Source organism: Prionailurus viverrinus, chromosome C1, assembly GCF_022837055.1.
Source record: "Prionailurus viverrinus isolate Anna chromosome C1, UM_Priviv_1.0, whole genome shotgun sequence".
Classification (NCBI taxonomy): Eukaryota; Metazoa; Chordata; class Mammalia; order Carnivora; family Felidae; genus Prionailurus; species Prionailurus viverrinus.
The window spans coordinates 56814437-56842416 of NC_062568.1; the positions used below are offsets into that span (position 1 = coordinate 56814437).

The 27980-nt window shown below is 42.6% G+C and overlaps 1 protein-coding gene and 1 pseudogene across 1 annotated transcript in view; one reads left to right on the top strand and one right to left on the bottom strand.

Moving 5' to 3' along the window:
- The window catches only part of LOC125172527 (plasma membrane ascorbate-dependent reductase CYBRD1), a 36360-nt gene extending 9060 nt beyond the window's left edge, over positions 1–27300 (bottom strand). The window contains exons 1-2 of the mRNA XM_047870746.1: positions 26956–27300; positions 9943–10151 (exon numbers count right to left, since the gene is read on the bottom strand). Coding sequence (XP_047726702.1) covers positions 9943–10151; positions 26956–27148 — 402 coding nt within the window. The 5' untranslated portion in view covers positions 27149–27300. The remainder of the gene's footprint in view (positions 1–9942; positions 10152–26955) is intronic.
- Positions 13782–18073, top strand: LOC125172737 (G protein pathway suppressor 2-like; annotated as a pseudogene).
- Positions 27301–27980: the final 680 nt, after the last annotated feature.

Sequence of the window (27980 nt, forward strand, 5' to 3'; positions counted from 1 at the left end):
TCTCATCCCTTTACGGTTAACTTTCCAAATCTCATTAATTCCACCTTTGAAATATCTTTAGAAACCATCCATTTTGCTCACTGCTACTGCTACACCTCCAGGCCAGCATCGTTTCTCATCTGAACCTCTGTAAACACCTTGCAGCTAGTCTATCTATATTTACTTCTGCCCAACCTCCAATTCATCTTCCATACTCCACTCCATGATGCCTGAGCTCCTTCTTGCTTCTGAAACAAAGAAAACTGCACCCACCTACTCTTCTATTCACCTAGAATACTCTCTCCCCTTTCACCACCAACCTCATGAGTTCAGGTTTTGGTCTGACTTCCTTTACCCCCCATACCATACGAGAGCTCTCCCAGAATGCTCCATACCCACCTTGTCTACCAAATACTCAAAGACCTGTCTTGTAAACTACATGAGGGCAGAGAGCATGTCTCTTTGGACCCATGCTTTTCTTATGGAACAATGCATCCCCCACAGCCTGGCGAGGAATCTCCTACACAATGGGCATTTGGCTCTGTTGAATAAATGGATGGATTAATGAACAAAATTTCATTGACATAAAATGTATGCTCTCAACCATAAAGGTGCCTACGATCTAGAATAGAAATAAAAAATTCCATCTACAGGTCATAAAGGAGCCTTCCATAAGACTTATACAATGGCTGACTTGTGTAATTCTAGTACACTAAGTCCTAGGCTGAGCATTTCCATGCATTATTTGGCTTTGAGCATGATGTTGTGAAGGATGTATCAAAAGCCTTAATTTACAGGTGAGCAAACTAAGTTCAGAAAAGTTCAATAATTCATCTTAAGGTCACAAGCTACAAATGGATGAACCTGATTCAAACTGAGGTCTCCCTGATTGCATGTCCTGTGTTCTTTTTTTTTTTTTTTAATTTTTTTTTTCAACGTTTTATTTATTTTTGGGACAGGGAGAGACAGAGCATGAACAGGGGAGGGGCAGAGAGAGAGGGAGACACAGAATCTGAAACAGGCTCCAGGCTCCGAGCCATCAGCCCAGAGCCTGACGCGGGGCTCGAACTCACAGACCGCGAGATCGTGACCTGGCTGAAGTCGGACGCTTAACCGACTGCGCCACCCAGGCGCCCCTGTCCTGTGTTCTTAAACACTACTTGCTCTCTGGATCTGAGCAAGAAGGTAGCCAGGGATCAGATTTCCTCCTGCTAAACAAAAGTCACGAAGCTGTGAAATGACCTTTCTGAGAAGCCTAGTTAGCACACAAGTAAAAACAATGAAAGGTAAGAATTCGAATATTTCAGAGAGCAAAAGAGAATCTTGAGACAATTTAAAATGTTTTTAATTCACCTAAGTTTAATATTAAAAAAATCTACTGATGTAACTGACTACATTAACAGATTACAGAAGAAAAGCTTTTCTCCTAGGTTAATTGATCTCAAACCACATGCTTCTGAACCACCTGGAAGGCCTGTGAGCACATATTTCTGGGCCCCTCACCCAGAGTTTCTGATCCAACAGTTCCGAGGCAGAACCTAAGAATATAGTTTGTTTGGCCCTCAGGGGAGGGAAAGATTTCCAAACAAGTTTCCAAAACGAAATAAAAAATAATAGCCTTAAAGGGAAAGATGATTAATTTGTTTCATTAAAATGAAGAATTTCTGTTTATCAACAAATACTAACAAAAGAGAAAATTTAAGCTTCAAACTGGAAGATATAAACAATACATATAAATGAAAAGGAATCTGACACAGAACTCCTACAAATCTTCAAGGAAAAGAAAAAAAACCCCTCATTTTTCAAGTGGACAAAAGATATTTCTCTTTCTTAGAAAGGAAACATGAGTGATCAGTGAAATAAACATTAAAACCACAAGAAGACATCATTTTATACCCACTAGTTTGGTAATAATTAAAAGTTTGAAGATGATGCATGTTGGCAAGGATGTGCCTTATGGGTACTCTTATACGCTGCTGGCAGGAACACACTGGGATCAACCAATTTGGAAAACAGTTTGGCATTTCTTTTCTCGTCTGAGTATAATTCCACTCCTAGGTATACGCCCAGAGTAATCTTTGCATATGAGGGCCAGGAGATATGTATATGAATGTTCAATATAGTATTGTTTATAGCTAGCAGAAAACTAAAAATAGCCCAAATGTCTAATAGCAAGAGATTGGATAAGTAAATTCATGGTATATTTAAACAATGGAATACAAAAGTAAAAATGAATAAACTACAGCTAAGGAATCAAGATAGTTGAATCAGTAGAATGAAAAAAAGTTGCAATAGAATACTTATATGATGATACTGTGTTTTTCAAAATTTATTAAAAAAGCAAAACTAAACAACATATTGTTTGGGGATTCACAGTATGTAGAAAAATTGTAAAGAAAAACAGGGAATGACAGAAAAACTTCCAGAGAATGGTTACCATTAGAAGTTGGGGTTAGTTAGACAGATACGGGATTGAAGTAGAAGTGGGTGGAGTTCTATGTTTTCTAAATTAGGTTGGATAGTGGAATCCTAAGAGTTAATTTTATCATGATTCATTACTTCTAAATACACACAATATTGAGAACCCCAAAGAGCTTTTATTTATATTATACATCTATTGATATTTACCATACTAGAAATTAAAGCTGAAACTTCTAAGAATATTTATTCATTTAACAATGATAATAAATTCACTACATATTTACATAAATAACATGTCTTAGGAAAAAGAACTATATTATGTGAAACAAAAAACATGCCAAGTGGCATGTTTTACATATTTGCAAATCACTTTAAGTTCTGATTCAGTAGTAGATAATTGGATTCCTCTATTTGTCTCCACATTCAGGCTTATGTGATACCACATATAATGTAGTCTCTGGAAAAGGCCATGTAACACTTTTGAGAAACTGACACAAAGATAAATTCCATCTTAGTATTATGAAAAGAGCTTTGAACAGAAAGGACCACCTGAAAATCTTGGTTACCACTCCCCACTCCCCACTTCAGAGTTCTCTGGACTAGATTTTGAGAACTACTCTAAGAGGATGCCTCGGAAGCAGAGAGAAGGAATACCTCAGAGAGATGAAATGAAAGAATAAGAAAATATGTGTCAGCAAAATTTGGTGGAAGAATGTCACAAAGAAATTTCAGCTTAATTTCCTCTTCAAAAGAGTAAATAAAGGATCTCTGCTTTGCAGGGGAATCATTGCTGTGATTCTGTTTTCAGGGCTGGGGTTTGGGGGTGGGGAGGTGTGGGAGGGGAGTAGGTGATCCGGGTTGGCCCAACCCCCTGTAAAAGTGCCTCTTCAAGAGAACACCTAAGACACAAGTGGACCCAAACACATTTTTACTGAGTTTAATCTATGGACTCAGGAAAGGTGGGCTCTCTACTTTTAGGGGTAGGCTCAAGGTTCTCAGCAATCCTGTCCTGACAACAGACTGAGGGAAGCAGAAGTCAGACATACAGAGAAAACAGCCCAGTGAAGAGCACACTTTGAGCCCCAGATAGTTTGTTATTTTTTTTAAATGCCCCAGAGGCTAGATTTCACAAGCAGAAAAGAATTCTACACTTGAAATGCTTTACAACCCATAGGTAAACATGAGGAAGAAAGAAGACCTTTCAGCCTTTTTTGGTTGTATTCTTTGTTGCTTACCTCCGTCCTTCCCTCCTTACTCTATTTACTGAACGCATCCGGACACTAGCTTCCCTTGGCAGGTAAATCCTGACTTTAAACAAAGGAGCTAAGCCAAACCCCAACAGTGCTAAGGTAAGATATGAACCTGACATTCTCTCCCACGCTCTTCACACTCTGGTAGGATTGCTTCTTGAATTGTTCTTTGAAGGGGAGGGGAGCACAAACTGACTTCACAAACTCGGGTGAATGGTCTGCACGCAGTTAAACTTGGAGACTGAAGTGCACGCAGTCGTGACCGCATAAGCCAGCAGCAAGCCAGCGCGTGCACCCGATCCAGGAAAGTGGAAACTTCCTGTTCTCCAACCACAAGCGGCAGCTCCAAGGATCTAGGATTCGTCTTGATTCAGAAAGAGAAACTGCTTCCCCTTTTTACTTAAAAAATTTTTTAATTTATTTTATTTTACGTTAGAGAGAGAGAGCACGAGCGTGAGAGGGGCAGAGGGAGAGAGAGACAATCTTAAGCAGGCTCCGTGTTCTGTTCGGAGCCTGACTCGGGACTCGATCCCACAACCTTTGGGATCATGACCTGAGCTGAAAGGAAGAGTCGCTAGACTGAGCCACCCAGGCACCCCTCCGTTTTTTACTTTTAACTTAAGAAATCTGACAGAAGTATGTCTCTGTCAAAGCATATTTTTGTGGCTCATGAATTTTTGCAACTAAGAATACGGAGGCAGGAATCTTTGTAAATCATAATAAGTAGGGAGCTTAGCTCCTACCAAAAGCCTAGAATTCATTTCTTTCCACTGGGAAAGGAAATGTGCTTTCATTTAATTTCTCCCTGAGCACATCTGGGTGATCTGTTCTGTCACTTGTATGGAGAAGCAATGCAAGTAACTTGAAAATAGCTTTTATGCAGCAAAGGAATAAAGTTGGAAGGTCGTCAACTTTTCCTGATAAGAAACTGTTCACCTGGTTCCTGAACAACCACAGGCACCAAGCACAACGTGAGTATTCACAATCTGTGGTGAGGGGACACCTGCCTGCTTGTTTGGTTTTAAAAATTATGAATATATGCTTTGTATATAACATATGATTTACTTGTATTTGAAACAAAAGAGCCACAGGTTCAAGCAAGTCAAACAAGACACATTTAAAAATTTAATAAGCCCCCAAACCAATCCCACCCACTCCCACAATGTGGCAGTGGGTTGGTGTATTCTCCCATACCTTTCTTTACACATAAACACATACATGCTTGTTTTCTCTTTCCTTTTTTATTTTAAATGACGTTTTACTAAACATATTACTTATTCTCCAGTATTTTTTATACTGAAGAATATATCATGATTTCACTCTTGGTCAGTAGACATGGCTACATTCCTTGTAATGGCTGTATGATATCCACCATGGATTTACCAAAAATTATTTAACCATTCCCTATTGATGGATATTTAGTGGCTTCTAGTTTCCTGCTTGCATAAACAATGTTGCGCTAAAAACCCTTTTTAGGGGCACCTGGCTGGCTCAGTTAGTTGGACATCCAAATTCAGCTCAGGTCATGATCTCATAGTTCCAGCCCCGCGTCGGGCTCTGTGCTGACAGCTCAGAGCCCGGAGCCTGCTTTGAAGTCTGTGTCTCCCTGTCTCTCTGCCCGTCCCCTGCTCATGCTCTCTCCCTCTCTCTCTCACTCCCTTTCTCTCTCAAAAATAAATATTAAAAAAAAATCCTTTTTAGAGTTCCTTACGTTACAGTATTTTATTTCCACTCTCTCCAAATGTGGGATTGCTAGGTTAAAGGGTAAGCATATATATATATATATATATATTTTAATTTAGTAGATATTAACACACTACTTCCCTAAAATTTGGTGACAACGCATTTTCCTGTCACTAGTGGAAAAGCAAAAGTGGAGAGCACCTTTGACCACTCACACCTTGGCAGCAAGGAACATCACCACTGTTGTCCTGTTAGTCTTGTGGGGGAAAATGACATTTTATTGTTGTTTTATTTTCTATTTCCCTAGCTTCTTAGTGAGGTTGGACATTTTATATGTTGATTGGTGATTTAAGTTTTTCTTCTGTGACCTGCCTGTTCAAATCTTCTGTTTATTTTTCTGTGAGGTTGCCTTTTCGTCATTAATTTTTAGGAGTTTTTTAATATTAAATATTAAACACATTAAGCCTTAATATATGACATGACTATCCCCATATCCCTTTGTGCAGTTTCTGTTGACTTTGGTATGTTTTGCCCCACATAACTTTTTATTAAAATTTTTTTTCTTGTTTTAATGCTTGCTTATTTATTTTGAGAGAGAGAGAGAGGATGAGCAGGGGAGGGGCAGAGAGAGGGAGAGAGAGAATCCCAAGCAGGCTCCGTGCTATCAGCACAGAGCCAGATGTGGGGCTCAATCTCACAAATAGTGAGATCATTACCTGAGCTGAAATCAAGAGTTGGACGCTTAACTAACTGAGCCACCCAGGTGCCCCCCTCCATATACTTAAAAAAATTTTTTATACAATCAAATATGTCTTCTTTTTCCTTTATGACTTCTGGATTTCTTGTCAACCTGTGGACTCCCCAACTTCAGATTATATAGATTATTTGCTTCTTAATTTTCTTTTTCTCTTCTCATTGGGTTTTTAGGAATCTTTTTTCCTTTGTGTTATATACAGAGTCCTTTCACTTGTTTGTTTGGTCTCTTCCAAATGGATAACAAATTATGATGGTAACATTTATTAAATAAGCATTCTTTCTCCACTAAATTGAAATACCAAAGTGCCAAAGAAAAAAATTCGTGTACTACGTGGACTGTTTCTGTCCTCTCTGTTCTTTCCATGACTATATTTTGTTTACTCTTGTATTAATAGCTTGTTTTGAAGGCAGGTCTCCCTTCACCTCTTTTTCAACATTTGTTTGATTATCCTTGGATATTTGCTCTGTAAGTTTAAAACTACTATTGGGCTTAAAATTAGAATTATATTATACATAAATATAGTTGAAGAGGGAAAGATATTTCTATATTAATTGTTCTCTTTTAGTAACATGGTATCTAATTATACCATGTTTTCTGTTTTTCAATAAAATTTCATAGTATTCTACGTATTCTACATATAGATTTTATACTTTCGTTGTTCAACTTATTCCTACATATTTTATAATTTTATATTCACATTATAAATGAATTCTACTTCTTATTCTAAGTGGCTATTTCTAGTTTACGCAAAAGTTATTGAATTATGCATGGCTATCTTCTTTTTTTTTTAGTATTTTTAAATGTTTATTTATTTTTGAGGTGGGGAGGGGCAGAGAAAGAGGGAGACGTAGAATCCAAAGCAGGCTCCAGGCTCCGAGCTGTCAGCACAGAGCCTGATGTGGGGCTCGAACCCACAAACTGTCAGATCATGACCTGAGCCGAAGTTGGACGCTTAACCGACTGAGCCACCCAGGTGCCCCTGCGTGGCTATCTTAGATCCAGGCACCTTCCCAAATACTCATTACTCTAACCATCTCTGGGTTACTAGACATAGATTCTATGTATTTGTTTTTGCAAACTGAAAAAAAGTCACAAATTCTCTATTACTTATACAGATTTTTTCATTATCTTGTAGCTAAAACCTCTAAAATAAATTTGAATGACAAAGGTAGCAAGCACCAATGTCTTATGAATATAATGGAAATGTCTTCAATATTTCACAGTGTAAGCTGGTGTTTGCTGTTGGATGTTAGTAAAGGTGTTTATCATCGGGCCGCCATCTTAGATGTCAAGATGTAGTACACAGTGGCTCCACATCTAAGAGGAGTTTGTTTTCTCCCAGTGTGCTAGAAAAGTTTAAAGTATCCGTTCCTAGAAAGTCAAAGATACAAAACAGTCTGGACCAGTGCCTTTTTTAGAGATAGATTTCAAAAGATCTTACCAATTTCATCTAATATTTTATTGTCCTGTTTAGTTTGTTTTTTTTTTTTTTATGTTTATTTATTTTTGAGAGAGGGACAGAGACAGAGTGTGAGCGGGAAAGGGGCAGAGAGATAGAGGGAGACACAGAATCTGAAGCGGGCTCCAGGCTCTGAGCTTTCGGCAACAGAGCCCAACGTGGGACTAGAAACCGGGAACCTGAGATCATGACCTGAGCCTAAGTCGAGCACTTAACCGATTGAGCCACCCAGGTGCCCCAATCCTGTTTAGGTTTTCTAATTCCTCTTGGATCAAATCTGGTAGTCTATATTTGGCAAGAAAAGAATCCTTATTTCTTAAAGATTTTTAAGTATATTATGATATATTAACATTTAACAATCTGTCCTAATTTTAAAATAATATCTGTATCTATGATTAATTTTTTTTCTTATTCTGAAGGTTGTGTATTTTGTTTTTTCTCAGATTGGCAATGGTTTGTCTCTTTTATTTTATTTTTTTTTAAAGAACCAGCTTTTCATTTCATTTATAATTTCTTCTATTTTTTATTCATTTCAGTTTCTTACTTCTCCTATATTCACAGAAAAGTGAAGTTCACATTGATATCCCAATTAGATAGCTGGCTATATACTGTCCTAAGGAAGGGAAGTGAATTGCCGTAGTTCACAAAGATTTTTCAACAAAATGGTTACCACCAAAAAGATTTTAAAAATTCACCTTTTACTTTAGTGTCCTAGAATAGCCAAATCCTTATCACACTCCATTAACTTTTGTTCATATACACTGCTCTCAAATGTATGTGTTTTGTTTTTTTTTTTTTTAATTTTTTTTTTTTCAACATTTATTTTTGGGACAGAGAGAGACAGAGCATGAACGGGGGAGGGTCAGAGAGAGAGGGAGACAGAATCGGAAACAGGCTCCAGGCTCTGAGCCATCAGCCCAGAGCCCGACGCGGGGCTCGAACTCACAGACCGCGAGATCGTGACCTGGCTGAAGTCGGACGCTTAACCGACTGCGCCACCCAGGCGCCCCTCAAATATATGTGTTTTTAAAAAGTGAAGAAAAGACAGGGGAAAACTAAACTAATCACTGAGCCTTCAAAATCTAACAAAGAAGTAAAATTCATGTCTTCACTCATAAAGTTAGGAAAAAGAAATGACAGGGGCACCTGGCTGGCTCAGTCAGTTAAGCACCCGACTCTTGATTTTGATTTAGGTCATGAGTCCGGCGTCAGGTTCTGTGCTGACAATGTGGAGCCTGCTTGAGATTCTCTGTCTCCATTTCTCTCTCTACCCCCTCTCCCTCTCTCTCTTTCACTCTCATAAATAAATAAATAAATAAATAAATAAATAAATAAACTTAAAAAAAAAAAAAAAGGAGGGGCGCCTGGGTGGCTCAGTTGGTTAAGCGCCCAACTTTCGCTCAGGTCATGATCTCACAGTTTGTGAGTTCGAGCCCTGCACTGGGCTCCGTGCTGATAGCATGGAGCTCACTTTGGATCCTCTAATTCTTTCTCTGTCCCTCCTCTGCTCATGTGTGCATACACTCTCTCAAAAGTAAATAAACATGAAAATAAAATTTTATAAAACAAAAAAGAAAAGAAAAATGATAGAGGAATATGGGAAAGAAATCTTGCCTATGCTTGATTATTCAGCACATGGAACTTGAAGTCCAGATAATGGCAGTCTAGGTGTTATGGAGACAGTAATTTCCCTACATAGATATGTCCATATTTTTTTTTTAATTTTTTTTTCAACATTTATTTTTGGGACAGAGAGAGACAGAGCATGAACAGGGGAGGGGCAGAGAGAGAGGGAGACAGAATCGGAAACAGGCTCCAGGCTCTGAGCCATCAGCCCAGAGCCTGACGCGGGGCTCGAACTCACGGACCGCGAGATCGTGACCTGGCTGAAGTCGGACGCTTAACCGACTGCGCCACCCAGGCGCCCCGATATGTCCATATTTAAAATCTCATGCTCAGGGTGCCTGGATAGCTCAGTTGGTTGAGTGTCCAGCTTCAGCTCAGGTCATGATCTCAGTTTGTGAGTTCGAGCCCCGCATTGGGCTCTGTGCTGACAGCTCAGAGCCTGGAGCCTGTTTCAGATTCTGTGTCTCCCTCTCTCTCTGCTCCTCCCCCACTCGTGCTCGCTCGCTCTCTCTCTCTCTCTCTCTCTTCCAAAAATAAATAAACATTAAAAAAAATTTTTTTTAAATCTCATGCTCAAGCTTGAAGACTGAATTCTGCAGTTCTGGTGGCCCTTCAGGGAAGAATACTTACAATGGAAACAAAATGGAACAGGGCCTAAAGGGAATGAGAAGATTATTTCCAAGAGATATGAATGTGTAGAAAACATCTACAGTATCTGAACTGTTTTGCTTTTCATATCATGCTTACAAATACACTGAGACATTGACCTGTAAGATGTAGAGTATGACGACCGTCAGTCCGACCCAGCTGTGTAGACTGTACATGTTGGGGATATTCTTGGCATTGTGGAAATCAAAAACAGCCACCAGAGAGATAATTGCAAGAATGGCAGCAACAGCGTGTAAACCTGCATGGATGGATTTCATCAGGAGCTTGCTGCATTTCCAGGTCCATGGCAGTCTGTATACGATGATGGCTAGAAAGAAGCAAAAGGGGACAGAACGTGGCATTGTTGTTTTTAATTAACACAAGTTGAACAGTTTGACGCGCTGAACACTCCCTTCCATGAAACCCTTTTCACCTGGCTTCTGCTTCTCCCCTCTTCCCTGCCTCTCAGGGGTTCATTCTCGGGCTCTTTTGCCGTCATCTTCTTTATTTCTGACTTATGAACAAACTCTGGTGGCTCTCAGGGTCAATTCTAAGACTTTTTCCTCCCTCTACACTCTCTGTGGGTGATCTCATTCACTCCTTCACTGAGATGCTACCTACATGGCAGGGACTCCCAAATTCTCACCTCCAGTTCATACCTTTTTAAAGTAGGCTCCATGCCCAGCATGGAGGCCAACATGGGGCTTGAACTCACAATGCCGAGATCAAGACCTGAGCTGAGATCAAGAGTCAGACGCTTAACCAACTGAGCCACCCAGGAGCCCCTTAAGCCCAGAACTTTCTTCTTACCTCCAGACCCACAAAATCCAACAGCTTCTTTACATCTCTATAGAGGTGCCTCCAAATATCTCAAACTCAACACATCCAAAACTAAATTATTAATCTTATGACCTGGTTTCTTCATATAGTCATAGTTTGATAAGAAAAGACAGACTAAGGAATATATATATATATGTATATATATATGCACAAAGATTGAACCGAACAAAAGAGTATATCCACATATTTTACAGAAAGGTATATCCAAATATAGATAAACATAAGAAAGATGTCAACTTCACTAGTCAACAGAGAAATGCAAATTAAAATCAAATGAGAATATGTCTACCACATATCTGAATGGCTAAACATGAAAAATGCCAAGTATTGCAGAGGATGTAAAGCAATCACAGCTCTCATGTTCTGCTGATGGGAGTTTAAATGGGAACAAACACTGTGGCAAACTAGCAGTATTCACTCAAGCTAAACTTATGCATAACTTATGATCCAGCAATTCTACTCCTGGGTATATGCCCCAAAGGAATATGTACATATGTTCACCAAAAGACATGCACTAGAATATTATTAGCATCACTATTTGTAGTGGCCCCAAACTAGAAACTCCCCAAATGCCCATCATTAATAGAGTGAATAAATAAACTGTGATATATTTACACCATGGAATAATATACAGCAAAGAGAATGAATGATCTATAACTAGAACATCACCCAATGATATGGATCAACCTATAATGTGGGTGCCAAGAAACCAGACATAAACAGTTATAGACTGTATGGATTCAATTTATACGAACTATAAAAACAGGCAAAACTCATCTCTGCAATAAGAAAAGTCAGGATAATGGTTGCCCTTGTGAGGAAGTGGTATAGTAACTAAAAAGGAACATGCAAGAGATTTCTAGCTTTCTGCTAATGATCTGTTTCTCAGTCTGAATGTTGGTTACATAGGTGTTCACGGAGGGAAGATTTCACCAAGCTATACACCATATGTACATTTTTCTGCATGTAGATTAAACTTCAACAAAAACATTTTTGAATAGCATTTTTTTAAATGTGCTGGTTTAAGCAATAGATTACATAGCCATGTTAAGCAGCATGCAATTTTTGTTCTGAAGACAATATCCTGCCCCTACCCACCCTCATTCTCACTCCTCCAGTCCATGTCAGGAAAACTTTAGAGGTCTGAAAATGTATGACAGGAGGATAAAGTCTGAAGAATACTTCCTCTGGAAGGTGGATTCCATTATAACAGCAGTGTATATTGCTTAGTTCCAGCAACGAAAAAAAAAAAAAGCATATTCCCACTACAGACGTTTATAATTTAAATATATAGAACTTCATAGGATCACAGAAATTTATGGCATTATCTAGTTCATTCTCAGTCACAAACGCATAAACCTACAAAGACAGATGTGGGTTCAGCCTCTTTAAAGCCTACAGCAAAAGATGTCAATCTTCGTATTCTTTGGTTCCATTCCTTAACACTTGACAGCCCTCACCATTAAGACAGTCATCTTTTTATCTAGTCCAAACTCTGAAGGATTGCTACTTACTAATTTTAGTGCATATATGGATACCTTATAAATGTCGATCAATTATATTTCTTCGAGGACATGGAGACTTTTTGGATAATCATTTCTATATTCAGTGAATCTTTTCAAGCCATTTAGTGCAACCAGGTATACCAGTTGACCCTTAAACAACGTTAGAGGCAATGACCCCAACTAAGTTGAAAATCCACATATAACTTGATTCTCCCAAAACTTCACTACTAATAGCCTACTGTTCACTGGAAACCTTACTGATAACATAAACAGTTGATTAACACATATTTTGTATATGCATTATATACCGTATTCTTAGAAGGAAGTAAGCTAAAAAAAAGAAAATGTTAAGAAAATCATAAGGACAATACATTTACAGTACTGTCGTGTGTTTATCCAAAAAAAATCCACCTGTAAGTGGACCTGCACAGTTCAAACCCATGTTGTTCAAGAGTCAACTGTACTTTTAAAATCTAGCTCAATGTCCCTTCTCATCCTTACTTCATCCTCTCTGAAGGAAGGAATGCATTTTGCTGTTTCTCCTTGTATCCTGAGCCTAGAACAGCCCTGGGCTCAAAGCATGTAGCTCCATAAGTATGATTTTTAACTCTTATTTTGAGATAATTGTAGATTTACATGCAGTTGTAAGAAATAATACAGACAGATCCCATCTACTCCTCCCACAGCTGATAACATCTGATATTACCAATGGTAACATCCTACATAACCATAGTACAACATCACAACTAAGAAACAGACATCAATATAATCCACTGACCTAATTCAGATTTCACTAATTTTATTTGTGTGTGTGTGACTTTTGCGTGTTTTTTTAAATAAATGTAAGATACTTTCTTCAGGCTGATCAAAGTCTCGAAGTCAAACTGAAGTCAACTCAGACACATGGTTTCCCCTCCTTATGCTTTTTCTCCTTGGAATTAGTGGATATACATATCCCTGTGTACATGTGATTCTCAAGTTTTCATATAAATCGTATGAAACATATATGATTCTCAAGTTTTCAAGGAAAGCAAATGTCTCTTTACCCATGACTTTGTGACCTTTCATCCACACCGTGGAACCTTTTGCAATCTGTGTGATCAGGCATTAGTAAAATAAAAATGTGGATAATATGAAAATCTAATAATACATTTCACCCTCTTCTGGGTTAACATGATTTATTACACACACACACACACACACACACACACACACAACTGAACCCTTACACACCATGCTAAGTGCTCTATATGTTTACATCATAATTTTTACCTCAACTCTGTGAAGAAGGTATGATTACTATTACCATTATACAGAGGAGAAAGCTAAGGCAGAGAGATGTTAAGTAGCTTGCTTAATCTCAATTTACATTTTAAAAATAATTATTGTTGTTGCTATCATCATCATCCTATCATCCAGGCACTGCCCTTATCTTAGATGAGGGAACTTGAACATCTATGTATGAAAAGGAAATACGTGGACTATGTTTGCTTGAAAAGCAAATTATGAACAATAAATCACAACAGCTTTTTCTCCCCGATCTGGATCCTGTTGTGTCAAAAATTTCCAAAATCAAAACTAACCTCTGATATTAGAAGTCAGGAATAATTATCATGACCGAGAGAAGTTACGATGGTTACCAGGAAGATTCTTGGGTGCCTGGGGTGTTGTTTCACCATCCAGGTACGTGAGTGTGTTCATGTTATAAAAACATGTAACTTATGATTTAGGTACTTCTCTGCATGTGTGTGGTTCTTCAATAAAACACTTGCCTAAAAAAAAATGCTCAGTGAAGAATTTTTACTCTTCTAAATACTACAGGCATCATAGAGGAATGTGTTGAATTTCCTGCAAAACTAAAATCTTTGCTCCTTGAGTGTTAAAACTGGATTTTTGAACCTTGCACATTTACTCAAATGCTTTCAGACTGGTTGCACACAAGCTTTCCTTCTCTAGCAGTAGCATGAATGGACACAATGTAATCTTTTATTGATGATTTGGGGTTACCAATAAAACATACTGTCCTATTACCAGTGGAGAAAGTCCTAAGGGGCTTCTAGAGCTGGAGAGGTGCTTCCCTCCCATCCGCATGAGCCCAGGCAGTTACGATGGTTCAGCCCCTGGGTCTAGTTTAGAGTTCTTCAATCTCCAATTTTAGTTTCTTGCTTAGGTTAGGGTGCTTACCCTCTTCCATCATCCTGTATAATCTTTTCTTCCTACCACCCTTGAGTTCTAGTTTATACCTTTTTATGTTGACAAAAATCAGAACCTCTGTTAAATCAGGGTGATGGATACATGGGGATGTTATGTTACTTTCCGAACGACTGAAAGAATTCTTACTATTTTTCAAGTTAAAACAATATTTTTGTAAGTTCACAAACCCAATAGCGAATTAATCTCAGCCACTAAGTCGGCAGCCCGCGAAAACTGGAGGGGGCTCTCGTGTGAGTGAGGCCTGGAGTTTCTGCCTCTCCTGGGTATGTGGAAATTCTGCCAAATATAAATAGTTGACTATCATTCAGAGTGTTCTTTAGATAAATGAAGGATAACTGCAAAATGTTACATTTGCATAAAGTGTTTACATGTTTTTTAAAGATGTATAAATAACAAAAATACGGTGGACTCCCAGAGAAAAGGGCAATCTTAACAAAGCAGACCACATTTCTTAAACAAGAAGCTACTCTCAACAGCTATAAAAACTGCCTGGAGAGGGGAATTTAAATATTTCTTGCTTTTTTGGCTTGGCATTTACCTAGACACCATTCCTGAGGTTCAGTGAGAAGGAAGAAAAACGTCTCCTAAGCCCATGAGGAGGGGAAACGGCATCAAACGGCTACTTGTAACTGAAACAAGGGTTTTCTGTTAGAGGCCCGAGTTGGCAAGACCATATCCTCGCAGAAAACGAAGGGAAACATGAACACATATATATGTGAAAAATACATTTTAAATCTTCTTCAGAAGAAAAATTATTGGTAGTGGAACACACCAGGAAGAAAGAAGAAAGAAAAGAGAAAAGAAGGCAAAGAAGGAAAGGGAAAAGGAAATCAACACCTGTGTATAATTATTTCTCGGGCAAATGAAGGTGAAAATATAGTAACTTGAACTGAATTTAATTAGAAAATTTCTCAGCTCCTAGCTGCATGATCAATGCAGGAATGTGTGAAAATATACATTCTCTAAGATGTAATCTCTGGTTTGACACCAGCTTTCCATCCATAAACTATCTATAGGCAATACAAATTTTAGATCTGTCAAAGCGTATGTGAAGAGAGAGGCACTTGGACGGAGAAATGTCCCCAAACATAGAAAACAATTTGACTCTAGTTCTTCCGTGTTTCAATCTTGTGATTCATGAAGGTAGGGGCGTGTCTACTTTGTTCAGTGTCATATCTCAGCAGGTAGCACACAGCCTGGTACATAGTAGGACTTCATTAAGTGTTTGTTGAATAAATAAATTTTTTAAAGTACAGTAGGGGCGCCTGGGTGACTCAGTCAGTTACCCATCTGTCTTGGGCTCAGGTCATGATCTCACAGTATGTGGGTTCAAGCCCCACATCCGGCTTTGTGCTGGCAGCTCAGAGCCTGGAGCCTGCTTCAGATTCTGTGTCTCCCTCTGCCCCTCCCCAACGTGTGCTCTCTCTCTCTCAAAAATAAATAAACACTTAAAAATAAAAAAATTAAAAAGTACAGTAATCCATTGTTTCCCAGCAAATGAGCAGATCCTCTTTGAAAATGCACAAATCAAAAACTCAAGACAACCTGTACTGCTGATCCAAGTGTAAGACCAAATGGTCCTTTCAAGCAAGTAAAAGGTAGTCTACACCTGGGCCCACTTAACAGCTTGACGTATGCTTTAAATGAACCCCCAAATAAAATAGGAGTAATTGTTTGAAGTACAGTGGAATTTTAAAACACTTATAAATTCTATTTAAATATGGCGTATGCGTTACACGTTCCTTAACCCTTTGAATGAAGTATTATTTTGACCTCCTTGGTATTATGCTCAGAGCAGGATTTACTAATTTCCCCCATGCACCCAAGAATGTACCAGACTCTATGCAAAGATCTCCAGTTTAAATGTAAAAGCAGAGAATCTTTTAAAATAATCTTGGAAAGATTCCTACGGTAGCTGTCAAAGAGAACCTGAGCTTTGAAGCACAAATGCCTTGAACCCTGGCCCGCCAGAGCTGCTCTAGCCGGAGCACCCAAGGCTGGACGGGCGGGGGCGGGCACGTGACCGGGGCTGCGGTGGCTGGCCGCGGACTGACCGGCGGGCTTCCGCCTGGGCGGCCCCGGCGCGAACCCCCCCCCCCCCCCCCCCCCCCCCCCCCCGCCCTGGGCGCCCGCCTCGGGTAGGCCCAGTCCGAGGTCTGGCAGTCAGTGGCAGAGCCTCAGTGGCAGAGCCGGGCGCCCCTGGCCCAAGCGTCCTCAAAAGCACCACGCCTGCGCTCCTGGAGCGCCCCAAGCTTTCCAACACCGTGGCCAGGGCGTTGCACCAGCACACAAAATGGAGCGGGAGCGCAAGCGGCCAGAGGAGTAAGGAGAGGTGGACAAGATGATGAAACAGAAGATGAAGGAAGAGCAGGGAGAAGGGAGAAAAAGGACACGGCATGTGGCATCCACACGACTCCTGAAACAGAATGCTACGGGCACCAGTGACAGTCACAACAAAGTTTATTACAACGAGAGGCAAGGCGGACCGATCGGGACCAACACTCTTGATAGGAGTGCGGCCCCAAACAGCCAGGGTACAGAGTTTCTATAACCCATTACATCGTTTTATCATCACCTGGGAACAGAACAAAGAAACAGTTTCCAGATGAGTTAGAAAACAGTTGCCAGATGAGTTAGAAACAGTTGCCTAATGAGGTATTTATTTTAGACTTTCTGCCTCTAAGTTGCAACCAGTGGATCTCCTTGACCCTGCCTCTGATGCTCTTTTCTTTGAACTTTTGTTTCCTTAATTAGTGAAGCCTAATTTACAAGAGTATGAGGCCTAGTTTACAAGAGCAAAGCAAGGCTGTTATCTCTTAGCCTTCCGTGTCAACACAAAGCTGTTATTTTTCAAGCTAAGCGTTAGCCCTACACTACAATTTAACCCTTACAGGCAGAGAGAATGTCGCTAGAGGAGAACAAGGAACAAATCCTGAAGTCGCAGAAGCTTGGGGCCCTACAGGAAGAGAAGCACCAGCTTTTCCGACAGCTCTAGAAAGTTTTACCTGAGGGTGAGAAACGGAGGCTTAGGGAGCACAGTGACCTGACCAGGCTGACGTCAGCTGCGCAACAGCAGAGCCTGACTGTTCACACAGAAGTTCCCCTCCTCAGCATGCAGAAGAGCCCCGGAGGGCGCAGTCGCCCAGGCACCCTCATAGTGGCTGCTGGCAGGGCCAAACAGATGTTCCCACTCCAAGTACTTACAACCCTGCAGGAGGCGGGCTCATCAGCAGCTTTCGCAGGGACCGCAGAGGTCGGCCAATACCAAGGCCGTGCTTATGGGACCGCCCACCTCGCTGTGGACCCCCTTAGCCATCCCTAAGGCTGCGCTCAGAACACCTTCCGCGCTTCCGGCACTGCGGTACCTGTCATGGCCACAGCCCGGTGAAGTGCACAGCCACCGTCAGCCCACCCAGATAGGGTTCCTCCAGCCTGGTGGTGACCTGGCCTGACAAAAGCCCTTGCAAACGCAGATGCAACATACTAACCAACGGACTTATTTTCTGACTCTTCCTCCCTGCACGCATGCACCCCCAAGCTCTGCGTCCAGCCCCTGCCCTCTTTGCCTCTGCCCAGCTCCCTGTGCAGATGCAACAGGCAGGAGAGTCGGGCTTTGCAGCTACCAGCCAGCCTGGCCCTCGGCTCCATCTTCATCCAGCACAACCAGAATTCGCCATTCTACCACAAGTGACCATCAGACTTTTGTATTCAACCTCACCGCCACTCCCTGCCATGGGTGAGGGTCCCCAGTGTGTCCCAGTCCAAAAAAATCTACCTGCCACTGCAAAAAAAAAAAAAAAAAAAAAAAAAGAATCTGAGCTCTGTGTATTCAAACCGCCTCGACCTTTAGAGAATCAAAATGTAGGAAGTGATTTGGATGATTTGGTAGATTTGTTTTAGTATCTTGGCACTGAAGCATCTCTTTAAAGTGACTGAAATCATCACACAGGTGGCTACCTGGTATCGAAGAGTGTGTGAAGAGAGAAAAATTCAATTAATTGCTAGATATTTAAATACCCAGAAACTCTGCATTGTAGAAACATAAGCTATATTTTCTTATGCTTCACATCGATATTATGTAACAAATTAGAAATGGTACTGGCTCTGATATCACCTCTTTGACCCTAGTCAGACAATCTTTAAACTTAGGAGCTGAACGTCAAATCTTAGCCAGCTCTAAATATCTAGGGCTCAGGTTTTCTAGAAGAAAACTGTAACTCAGCTCTAACAAACTTAAATGGGAACAGCTTGTAGACAGGGCTACATTTTACTTATTTGTTTTACACAGTGTCTGGCATGCAGTAAGTGTTTAATAAATGTATGCTAATTAAATAGGATGATATATGAAAACTGGATGAATGAACAAACTTAGAAAAGTACAGCCAAAGTCTGTACAGTTCTTTCAAAGCCTATTTTTACCTTTTAAGAAAGTTTCTCCTGGAAGAAAAAAAAAAAAACGTTATAAAAAAACATTTCTGGTCTATTTTCTCAACAGAGAAGATTATCCTTTTTAAGGGAAAAATTTAAATCCCACAAAGTCAAGACAGAAAGTCACTTGTAAACTGGGAGGTATGGAGTGGATTTGGTCCATGGATGTGTTTTGTTTGATCAGCACAATATTTGGGGGGTTCTGTTTTGGCTTTGTGGCTGGTTTACTTTTAGACTGAACCAGTTTTTTAAAATCTGTATTCTCCTGGATAATGGGAAGCTCTAGCCACTCGGGGCTGGCATCCCCATAGAGCCACAATCTGCTGCAGCTAAGAGGTTTCCTATTTTGTCAAAAGTAGACACTCTCCAGTTCTTTACAGTCCTCCCTCCACCCTCAACATGCACACACAGAAGGCATTTCCCTTCAGCTGTATGAGGATCTGACCTTTTGTTAATGGTCTTAGTTAACAGATAAAGTAGCTTCACACTAATGTTATTAGGAAACATTGCTCACAATAAAATGACCCCCTGATTGGTAAACTGTGTCTAGACTGGGAAAAGTAATGAAAAATCTATAAATACGTGATAAGAATGCCAAACTCTGGGCTTCCCAGAGTGCAATGATAACTGTTATACCCTATGTTGCTTTCCTAGGGCTATCATAACAAATTACCAAAAACTGAGTGGCTTCCAGTAACAATAAATGTATTCTCTCATCATTCTGAAGGCCAGAAGCCCAAAATCATGGTGTTGGCTGGACTAGTTCCTTCTGGAGGCACTGAGGGAGAATCCAGTCCATACCTCTCTCCTAGCTTCTGGAGGCTGCTGGCAACTCCTGGTGTTGCCTGGCTTGTTGACACATCATTCCAATCTCTGCCTCCATCTTCATATTGCCTTCCCCTCTCTGTGTCTGTGTCTCCAATCTTCTCCCTTCTGAGGACACAAGTCATTGGATTTAGGGCCCACTCTAAATCAGGATGGTCTCATCTTGAGACCCATAACTTTATTTCTGTAAAGACACTATGGTCACATCCACAGGTCCTTAAGAATAGGACTTGGACATATCTTTTTGGGGGACACTGTTCAACTCACTATATATCCCCTGCAGGAACACTGGAAGCCAGATCTATAGAGTATTGCAAGAGATACTGGCTGCTTTGGGGCATGGAGACCTAAAGCTCTGATCCCACCAATGCAGAGCTCATCTCCTGGTGAATAAACTGTCACCTGCAGAGAGGCTAGTTTATGGGGGGGGGGGGGGATATATGGTTGCTACATGAACCACCGCAGAAAGGATGCCTGTTTGGGGCACCTGGGTGGCTCCGTTGGTTAAGCATCAGACTCTTGCTTTCTGCTCAGGTCATGATCTCATGGTTCGTGGGATCGAGCCCCACGTTGGGCTCTGCACTGACAGTTCAGAGCCTGTTTGGGATTCTCTCTCTCTCCCTCTCTCTCTGCCCCTCCCCAAACACACTCTCTCTCTCCCTCTCAAGATAAATATTTTTTTTTAATCACTTAAAAAAAAAAAGAAAGAAAAGAAAAGAAAAAGGATACCCGATGCAGTCACGCTAGCAAGCTCTGGTTCCTATCCTACATCCTCCTAAGTGGGCTGGTGCCCAGTGTGGTCTTGGCAGTCTTGTGTGTCTGAATGTTTAGTTGAACACAGAAAGACATTCTCGTGGGTGCTACACACCTAATCCACTTCACATATTTACTTTATAAACCATCCTTGTAGGTATGGCCCCTGGTTTAGAGGACTGCCCAAACTTGCATTAATTTAGTAAATATTTATTGAATTCTGACTGCATGCTAGGTAATGTTCTACACACCATGGATACGTCAGTGAGGAAAACAGACAAGGGAAGTGACATTTTAGTAGGAGAAGCCAATGAGTGAATAAATAACTAAAACAGTCGATGGTCAGAATCTGGGTAATACTGTATTTTAAGTTTGGCATCTATATAATTATCTGAAGGACTGGGTGAGAAGTGTGATAGGGAAAGAGGAATCCAGGATGACTGAATGAACATCCAGAAGGATGGGGTTAAGAGTATGGTTGTTTTTAAGATGACAGAAATTGTAACATGTTGGAAATAATCCATGGGGGGGGGGGGGAGAAACTTAGTGATGCAGAAGGAAAAGGGGAGAACTGAAGTGATGATGTCTTTAGGTAGGCAAGAGGAGGCACAGGTCGTACTTAGCAACATTCTAATGACCCTGAGGCCTTTAGAATAAAGATGCATTTCCAATATAATATGACGCCCATTCTTCCCTAATAAACCAGTACTGCCAAACTGGCTGAACAGGATAATCACTGAGCGGGGAGGGAGAGCACATTTACTTTAGATGTTATTATTATCATTATGAGTAAAATTGCATTTTGTTACAGAACGAATCACTCAGTCATTCAATTGCTATTTATTGGCCTACCAGTTGCCAGATCTAGTTGTTATTCTGGGTGCCAGATATACAACAGTGAGCAAAGTAATCGTTTCTAAAACATTTTTATTAGTTACATTACAAAGAGATCTGCATGTATTTATAACAAAAAAAAATGTGTTTTGGGTTGCCTTGAATTGTGTCTTCATGCTTTGTAAAAACCCTCATTTCCCTAAAATTGGTAGGTATTATTATTAATAGTGTCCTCAAGGCTGGGTTTAGAGTAGGTATCTGGGGCATTTTCTCCACCATTTTCTTTGCCAGGTTCTACGCCAAGAGCCTTTTCAAATCATATTTAAGTGGACTTGGATTTCGTCATTTTGAGATACATTATTAGGCTACGCCAACTGCCTTAATTTAAGGCCTACTCAATTTCTTTTTCTTAGTCTTTTAAATGTTACTTAAATGTAGTTAGATTCTCTCACAAAGCCAACTTGAGATCACCATACTATTCAATTTCTCTTCCTTCAGTTTATACAGTCAGCAGAGTTCTGCATGTGGAAAGGGAAGGAGTATAGAATTGCTGAGGCTTCTATTCACCCAATTTATATACTTGAATTTTCTACCTTTTACCAAATAACATATTCCACCCTGCTGAACCTTTTAAAAGGTCAACTGCCACTTTGAGAGGGTTTGTTTCAATCTTTTCTGTGGCCTTCTTTTCAAGGGCTGTTTCTCTGATTTCCTGGCAGTGTACTTATTTCATGGGAAACATTCCTTTTAAGAGAAGTACAAAGCCTCTTCTCAAGTTCTCTTTGAAATTCTTCCTCATTCACGTTCGCTAGGTTTCCCACTAGTTTAAAATTTTATTTCAGTTTTAGATGTCCTATTGTCTGTTATATTCTATTTTAGAATACATAGATTTCCCAAAATGTATTTGGACTATGTGCGTTTAGGTATGCATGTACCCGCCCCCCTCCCCATCACCGCAACACACACACACGGGCATTTATTTTGTAACTTTTATGCTTACTCCAGAGCTTACTTCTTAAAGGTGCTTCACAGGACTCTTTACTTGTTCTCAAATGGTTTTACATGTTGTCTACTGTCTGTGTATTATATTTGTAAGGCATTTTATGCTCAGAGTAATAACTGGATTTCAGCCTTCCCCTCCTCATCTCTAAATATTTGTGCATCACAAACTCCATTTCATTGTGTTCATTACTAGGGATCTGAAAGAGCAAAACCTAAATATTTCCTCATTGAAACAGTAAAAAAGTCTGTTTTAACATGGCTAGTCTGTAACGTGTGTTTCCCTCCTGGCTTACAAAGCCAACTCTTTAACCCTGGCCCTGCAACCAGAGCCCTTGTACTGCTGGATAGGAGCAAGTGCGGGGTGACCAAGATTCGTAAGAACTCAGTTATACAATGCATGTGCCTGTATGTATGAAAAAGCTTATGTTTATGTCAATGAAATACATGATCTGATTAAAGTGCTTTCCAAGTCTGGAATCCAAATAGTAAACAGGACGGGGAATGTTGACAGAACAAACATTCCAAAACTAATACAAAGCCCGTAACTTAGCTTAGGGGAAACAAGGTTTGCATAAAAGCAACAGATGACCATTTCCAAAATATCCATTCACACGTTTTTGCTCAAAAGTCAGTATGAACAGGGGCGCCTGGGTGGCGCAGTCGGTTAAGCGTCCGACTTCAGCCAGGTCACGATCTCGCGGTCCGTGAGTTCGAGCCCCGCGTCGGGCTCTGGGCTGATGGCTCAGAGCCTGGAGCCTGTTTCCGATTCTGTGTCTCCCTCTCTCTCTGCCCCTCCCCCGTTCATGCTCTGTCTCTCTCTGTCCCAAAAAAATAAATAAACGTTGAAAAAAAAATTAAAAAAAAAAAGTCAGTATGAACAGATTAAGAAAAATCCAAAGTTTCAAGAAACTAAACTTTTAGGAAAACTCTAATGGACTCTAACACGAATAAACCATTTCAAAGTGTATTTGAGATTAACCCTTTTTTTGCTTCTCTTAAGAATACTTTGCAGGGGCGCCTGGGTGGCGCAGTCGGTTAAGCGTCCGACTTCAGCCAGGTCACGATCTCGCGGTCCGTGAGTTCAAGCCCCGCGTCGGGCTCTGGGCTGATGGCTCAGAGCCTGGAGCCTGTTTCTGATTCTGTGTCTCCCTCTCTCTGCCCCTCCCCCGTTCATGCTCTGTCTCTCTCTGTCCCAAAAATAAATGAACGTTGAAAAAAAAAAAAAGAATACTTTGCAGAAAATAAGCCTATTGCCATAAAAGCAGAGAAATGAACCTTGAAAATAGAGCCACTGGAAACATACTACTTCCCTGGGTAAGGTACTTAACTGCTTTGTCTTGGTTTATTCTTACATTAACTGTGAAAGAACGCACTCAGTGGGCATACAGGAAGCATTCAATAAATGCCAGCGATTGTTTGGTGACTGTCTCCTCTCTCGTAAGTCAGGAAACAGCTAATATCATCTGTGTTTCCCTTACCCTCAACTATGAGAAGACTCTGGAAAGTTTCCTGGTATTAGGAGCTGCTCTGAAGGGCTGGTTGGAAAAGATGAAGAGACTGTTGCCACTACTTGGAGCAAACAGGAGATGTTCACAGCTCTGGCCAAACTGAAGGGCCCCACCACGAAGGAGAGAGTGTTTTTGATGACAGTGACTTTGGGACTTGAGTCTGTTTTTCTCGTTTTAGGTCAGTGGCAAAATAACTGGGACTTATGTAACGAAATAACTTGGCTGGCCAATGGCAGGCGCACCCGCATGCCTGTCACAACCCAGGTAAGGGAAGCATTAGCAACTTGTCTGCCACTACATCCCAGAGTGGGAGAATGCTGGCCACACCTGCTGAAGGCTGCAGCAGGAGCTTTAAATGGAAACAAAAATCTTTTCTTCAGGAATGAGGTCGGAGCTTTTCTGTTAGCTTGTTTGATTCGGAGAGCCAGATATGGCTGGAGAAAAGGCAGCCCGCTCGGAGACAGAGCTAGAGGTTTCGGCCGGTGGCACCTCTTTCTGAAGCCTTTACACTTCTGTCCATTATTTTCTTTTTTACTTAAAAAATTTTTTTTAAAGATTTTATTTTTGATACAGAGAGAGAGAGAGAGAGAGAGAGAGAGAGAGAGAGAGACAGAGAGAGAGCATGAACAGGGGAGGGTCAGAGAAAGAGGGAGACACAGAATCCGAAACAGGCTCCAAGCTCTGAGCTGTCAGCACAGAGCCCGACCCAGGGCTCGGACCCACGGACCGCGAGATCATGACCTGAGCCGAAGTCGGACGCTTAACCGACTGAGCCACGCAGGCGCCCCGTCTGTCCATTATTTTCTGAGGTATAACCTCAGCTCACCATTTTCTACCTTCTTCTAAATACTTTGTCTGCAAGGCCTTTACTTCACTTTTCGAAAAGTGCCTACAAAGAAATGGCACTTGCGCCACTGGCTGGAGGTTCCTCCAGCCAAACAGCGGAGGAAGGAAACTGTCAGGACACAATACCACACACACACACAATACCACACACAACCACAATAAAAACTGCCATGGATTGAAGGAGGAGGGGGGTGGACAAGCGAAATGGGTGAAGGCGGTCAAAAAACTTGACTTCCAGTTATAAAATAAGTCCAGGGGATGTAAGGTACAGCATAGTGACTACATTAATAATATTATATTGTATATTTGAGCCGTTGCTAAGAAAGTAGATCTTAAAGGTTGCTCAGGGGGTACATCTTAAAAGTTCTCATCACAAGAAAAAAAATGCGTAGCTACGTGAGCTGTTGGAAGTTAACGAGACTTACTGGGGTGACCACTTCGATTTATAAATCACATGTGTGGGGGATAAGCTTAGGAGTCCCCCGGGCTTACACCAATGGGTTAACAAGGCATAATGACATACAAAGTCATAAAATGCTCACACCTGAGTTTGGGTAAACCAGATTGGCACTCCAAGAATAGGGGAATGCAAAGACACCCCAAGAATAGGGAGGCACAAAGGTGCCAGGAGTAGGGAGGTGCAAAGACACCCCAAAAGAGAGAGGGGGTGCAGAGTCCCCAAAATAGAGAGGGAGAGGCAAAGGCCTGAGACAGAAACAGTGCAAAGGTGCCTGATACATAGGTATAGGAAATAGACAAGATTAGATGTTCAGGGTGAAAGCACCCCCAATTTAGTAGTATAGCAGAAAAGCTGCTTTCACAGGAGAATAGGGCCAGGTTAGGTAAATTGGTGAACTGGACTATGGACTGCTGTGCTGCAGGCAAAGCAGCCAGAAGCAGAGATGGTTAACAAAAAGAAAGGTGCCTTATTCACCTGGAGGCTATTCCCCCTGTCTCATCCCTAGGCTAGCTAAGATAAACAGGCACTGCGCCTCCTGTCGGCTGTTAACAACCATCTACCCATCTGCCCGGTGCCCGGATTTTGTTTTATATTGACCCAAACCGCAAACACTGTATTTCTTCAAAACCCCCCTCTTCTCTCACATCCCCAAGTTAAAGTTCCTAGTTTCTTTGTCTCTTTGTGCATGCCCATCACGTTTGCAAGCCTTCTGATCTGAATAAATACGGGGCAAGGACCCTTATTCGGGGCTCTTGTCTTTTTCCTGGACATTAGCCATCTCTTGCTTTCATCCTGTGTCTGCTCTTCTGCTGGCCAAAAGAGAACTCTAGACTTAGGAGTCTACGACACACATATATAATCTTACACATGACCATGTTATACACGTGAAACATGTTGTTATGTCAGTTATAGCTCAAAACAAAACCAAAAACGAAATATGTCATCCACTGAACCCTCCCTCTGGGCTGGCCTCATCCCAGAGCATGAGTACACGCCCGGAGCTGCACTCTCGTGGGGCCAAACGTGGACACAGCAAACCCCAGGGATGTCTCAAGCACAAGCATCTCCGGGAGCCAGGCAGCCGCAAGCCCCACCTGCCTGCTCCCGCCCCACTTCAAGGCCAGCGCCCAACAGGAAGCCCCGCGGGAGAACTTTCGCTGGTCGGAAGCCACAAAAACAAGTCTGTGAAGGCAGGGCAGCCTAACCCCCTTTTGAGTCCTGGCAGCTTCCTGGGCTGGACTGAAGTGAACGCTCTAGGAGACGCGAGACTAGAGCTGATGCTTCGCTCACCCCGACCACCTTCACTCAGGCCTGAGGATGGGGCAACAGGAGACCAATTCTCGCCCTACCCTTTCCGCCTTCCTCTCCTAATCTGCAGCCGGGAAGAAAGTTCAGAGGAAGGCCTCGCCTAAAGAGCGTTTCGGCACCCATGATTGCGCAGGCTCCGTCCACGGGGGGCAAATTTCGGGGCCAGGGACGCTCCGCACTCCGGCCTCCCTCCTCCGCTCCGCTTTCTGGCGTCACGCGGCTGCCTCACGTGCGCCCCGCGCCCCCTCGCAGCAAAGAGTTAACCAAGCGGGGCCCGCGCGCCGGGCCACCCGCTCCGCCGCAGCCGTGCCCAGCCGCCCCCCGCGAAGCATCTCGTGGCGGTGCCCGCGCCTCGCGCGCCGCCGCCGCGCCGCCCCTCCCCGCTCGCCCACGTCGGCCCGGGGCAGGCTCCGCGCGCCCGCGGCTCCCGGCTCCGTCCCGCCGCCACGCCCGGCCGTCTCCGCGCCCCGGCCCCCCGCGCTCGCCGAGCTCCCCCTCGCACCCGCTCGCACCCCCTGGCTCGCCCACGTCAGCCGCACTCGGCTGGGATCGGTCGGGGAGCCCGGCCGGCGCGTCCCTCCCCGCTGCCTCCCAGGAGGTGCCCAGTACCGATGCCCTGGATGAAGACGAAGCCAGTGACCACGAGCACCGGGTGCCAGTTAAACTCGAGCGCGGTCCCATCCCAGCCGAGTCCCTCCCGGTAGTGGAGGACCCAGATGAGGGTGAAGAGCACGGACAGGAAGCCGACGAGCAGCGCCGACACCAGCAGCCCCAGAAAGCCCCTGTAGCCGTCCATGGCCATCAGAGCCCCATACTCCGCGCCTCGGCAGCGACAGAAATTCTGCCAGGCGGCGGCGGCGGCCTCCGGGCACTCCTGGGAGCCGTCTCCGCCCGGGAGGAGGGGCTTCCTCGCGGGCCTGCCGGAGTGTGGGGCCTCCCGAGGGTGGGCAGCTCGCGCTCAGAAACCCGCCCCACCCCCGAGATCTCGGGCCGCCCCTTGGCCCAGCATCCGGTAACCGATCCAGTTGGTTGTTGAGAGCGAGGGAGCGCGGAGGATTCCGTGCCCGCCGCTTGCTTTTGACTCTGCCCTCGTCTCTTATTTGTGGGGAGACGAAGGCAGTGGTGCTCGCTCTAGGTTATGAGAAGAGATGGGACTGTGTGTCGATGTGGATTAAGGAAGCCTCCAGAGCCCCAGCCCTGAGGATTGGCCGTCTTTGATGCCAGGAATGCGCCAAGGAGGCCCTACCTGGCAAAGTAAACTACTCGCGGTTTGAGCTTTCGACAGGGGAGACAGACATCGTCTGGACCCTGGACTTGCCTATATAGTGTCAGAAATAGTGGATCTTAAATGCGCTCATCTGCACAAACCTATTTGTAACAAAGCCCCGCTTTGATGAAGTGAAGCTTCTTCACTCTTTTGCCCTCTTTCCAGCATCATTGTCACCCTTCTCCATTAGACAAGGGACGTGGTGTTGTCATCTGCTGCTGTTAAAGAAAACGTGGCTCTGGCTGTTAGGGCTTCTAGAATGCATTTGGGAACGTTCACTTCTAGCCGTCGCCTGTAGCTCATCTCCAAGGACTGGTTTACCGTATTGTGTCGTTGCGCCATTTTGAAAGCCCTGAGAATGTGCAGG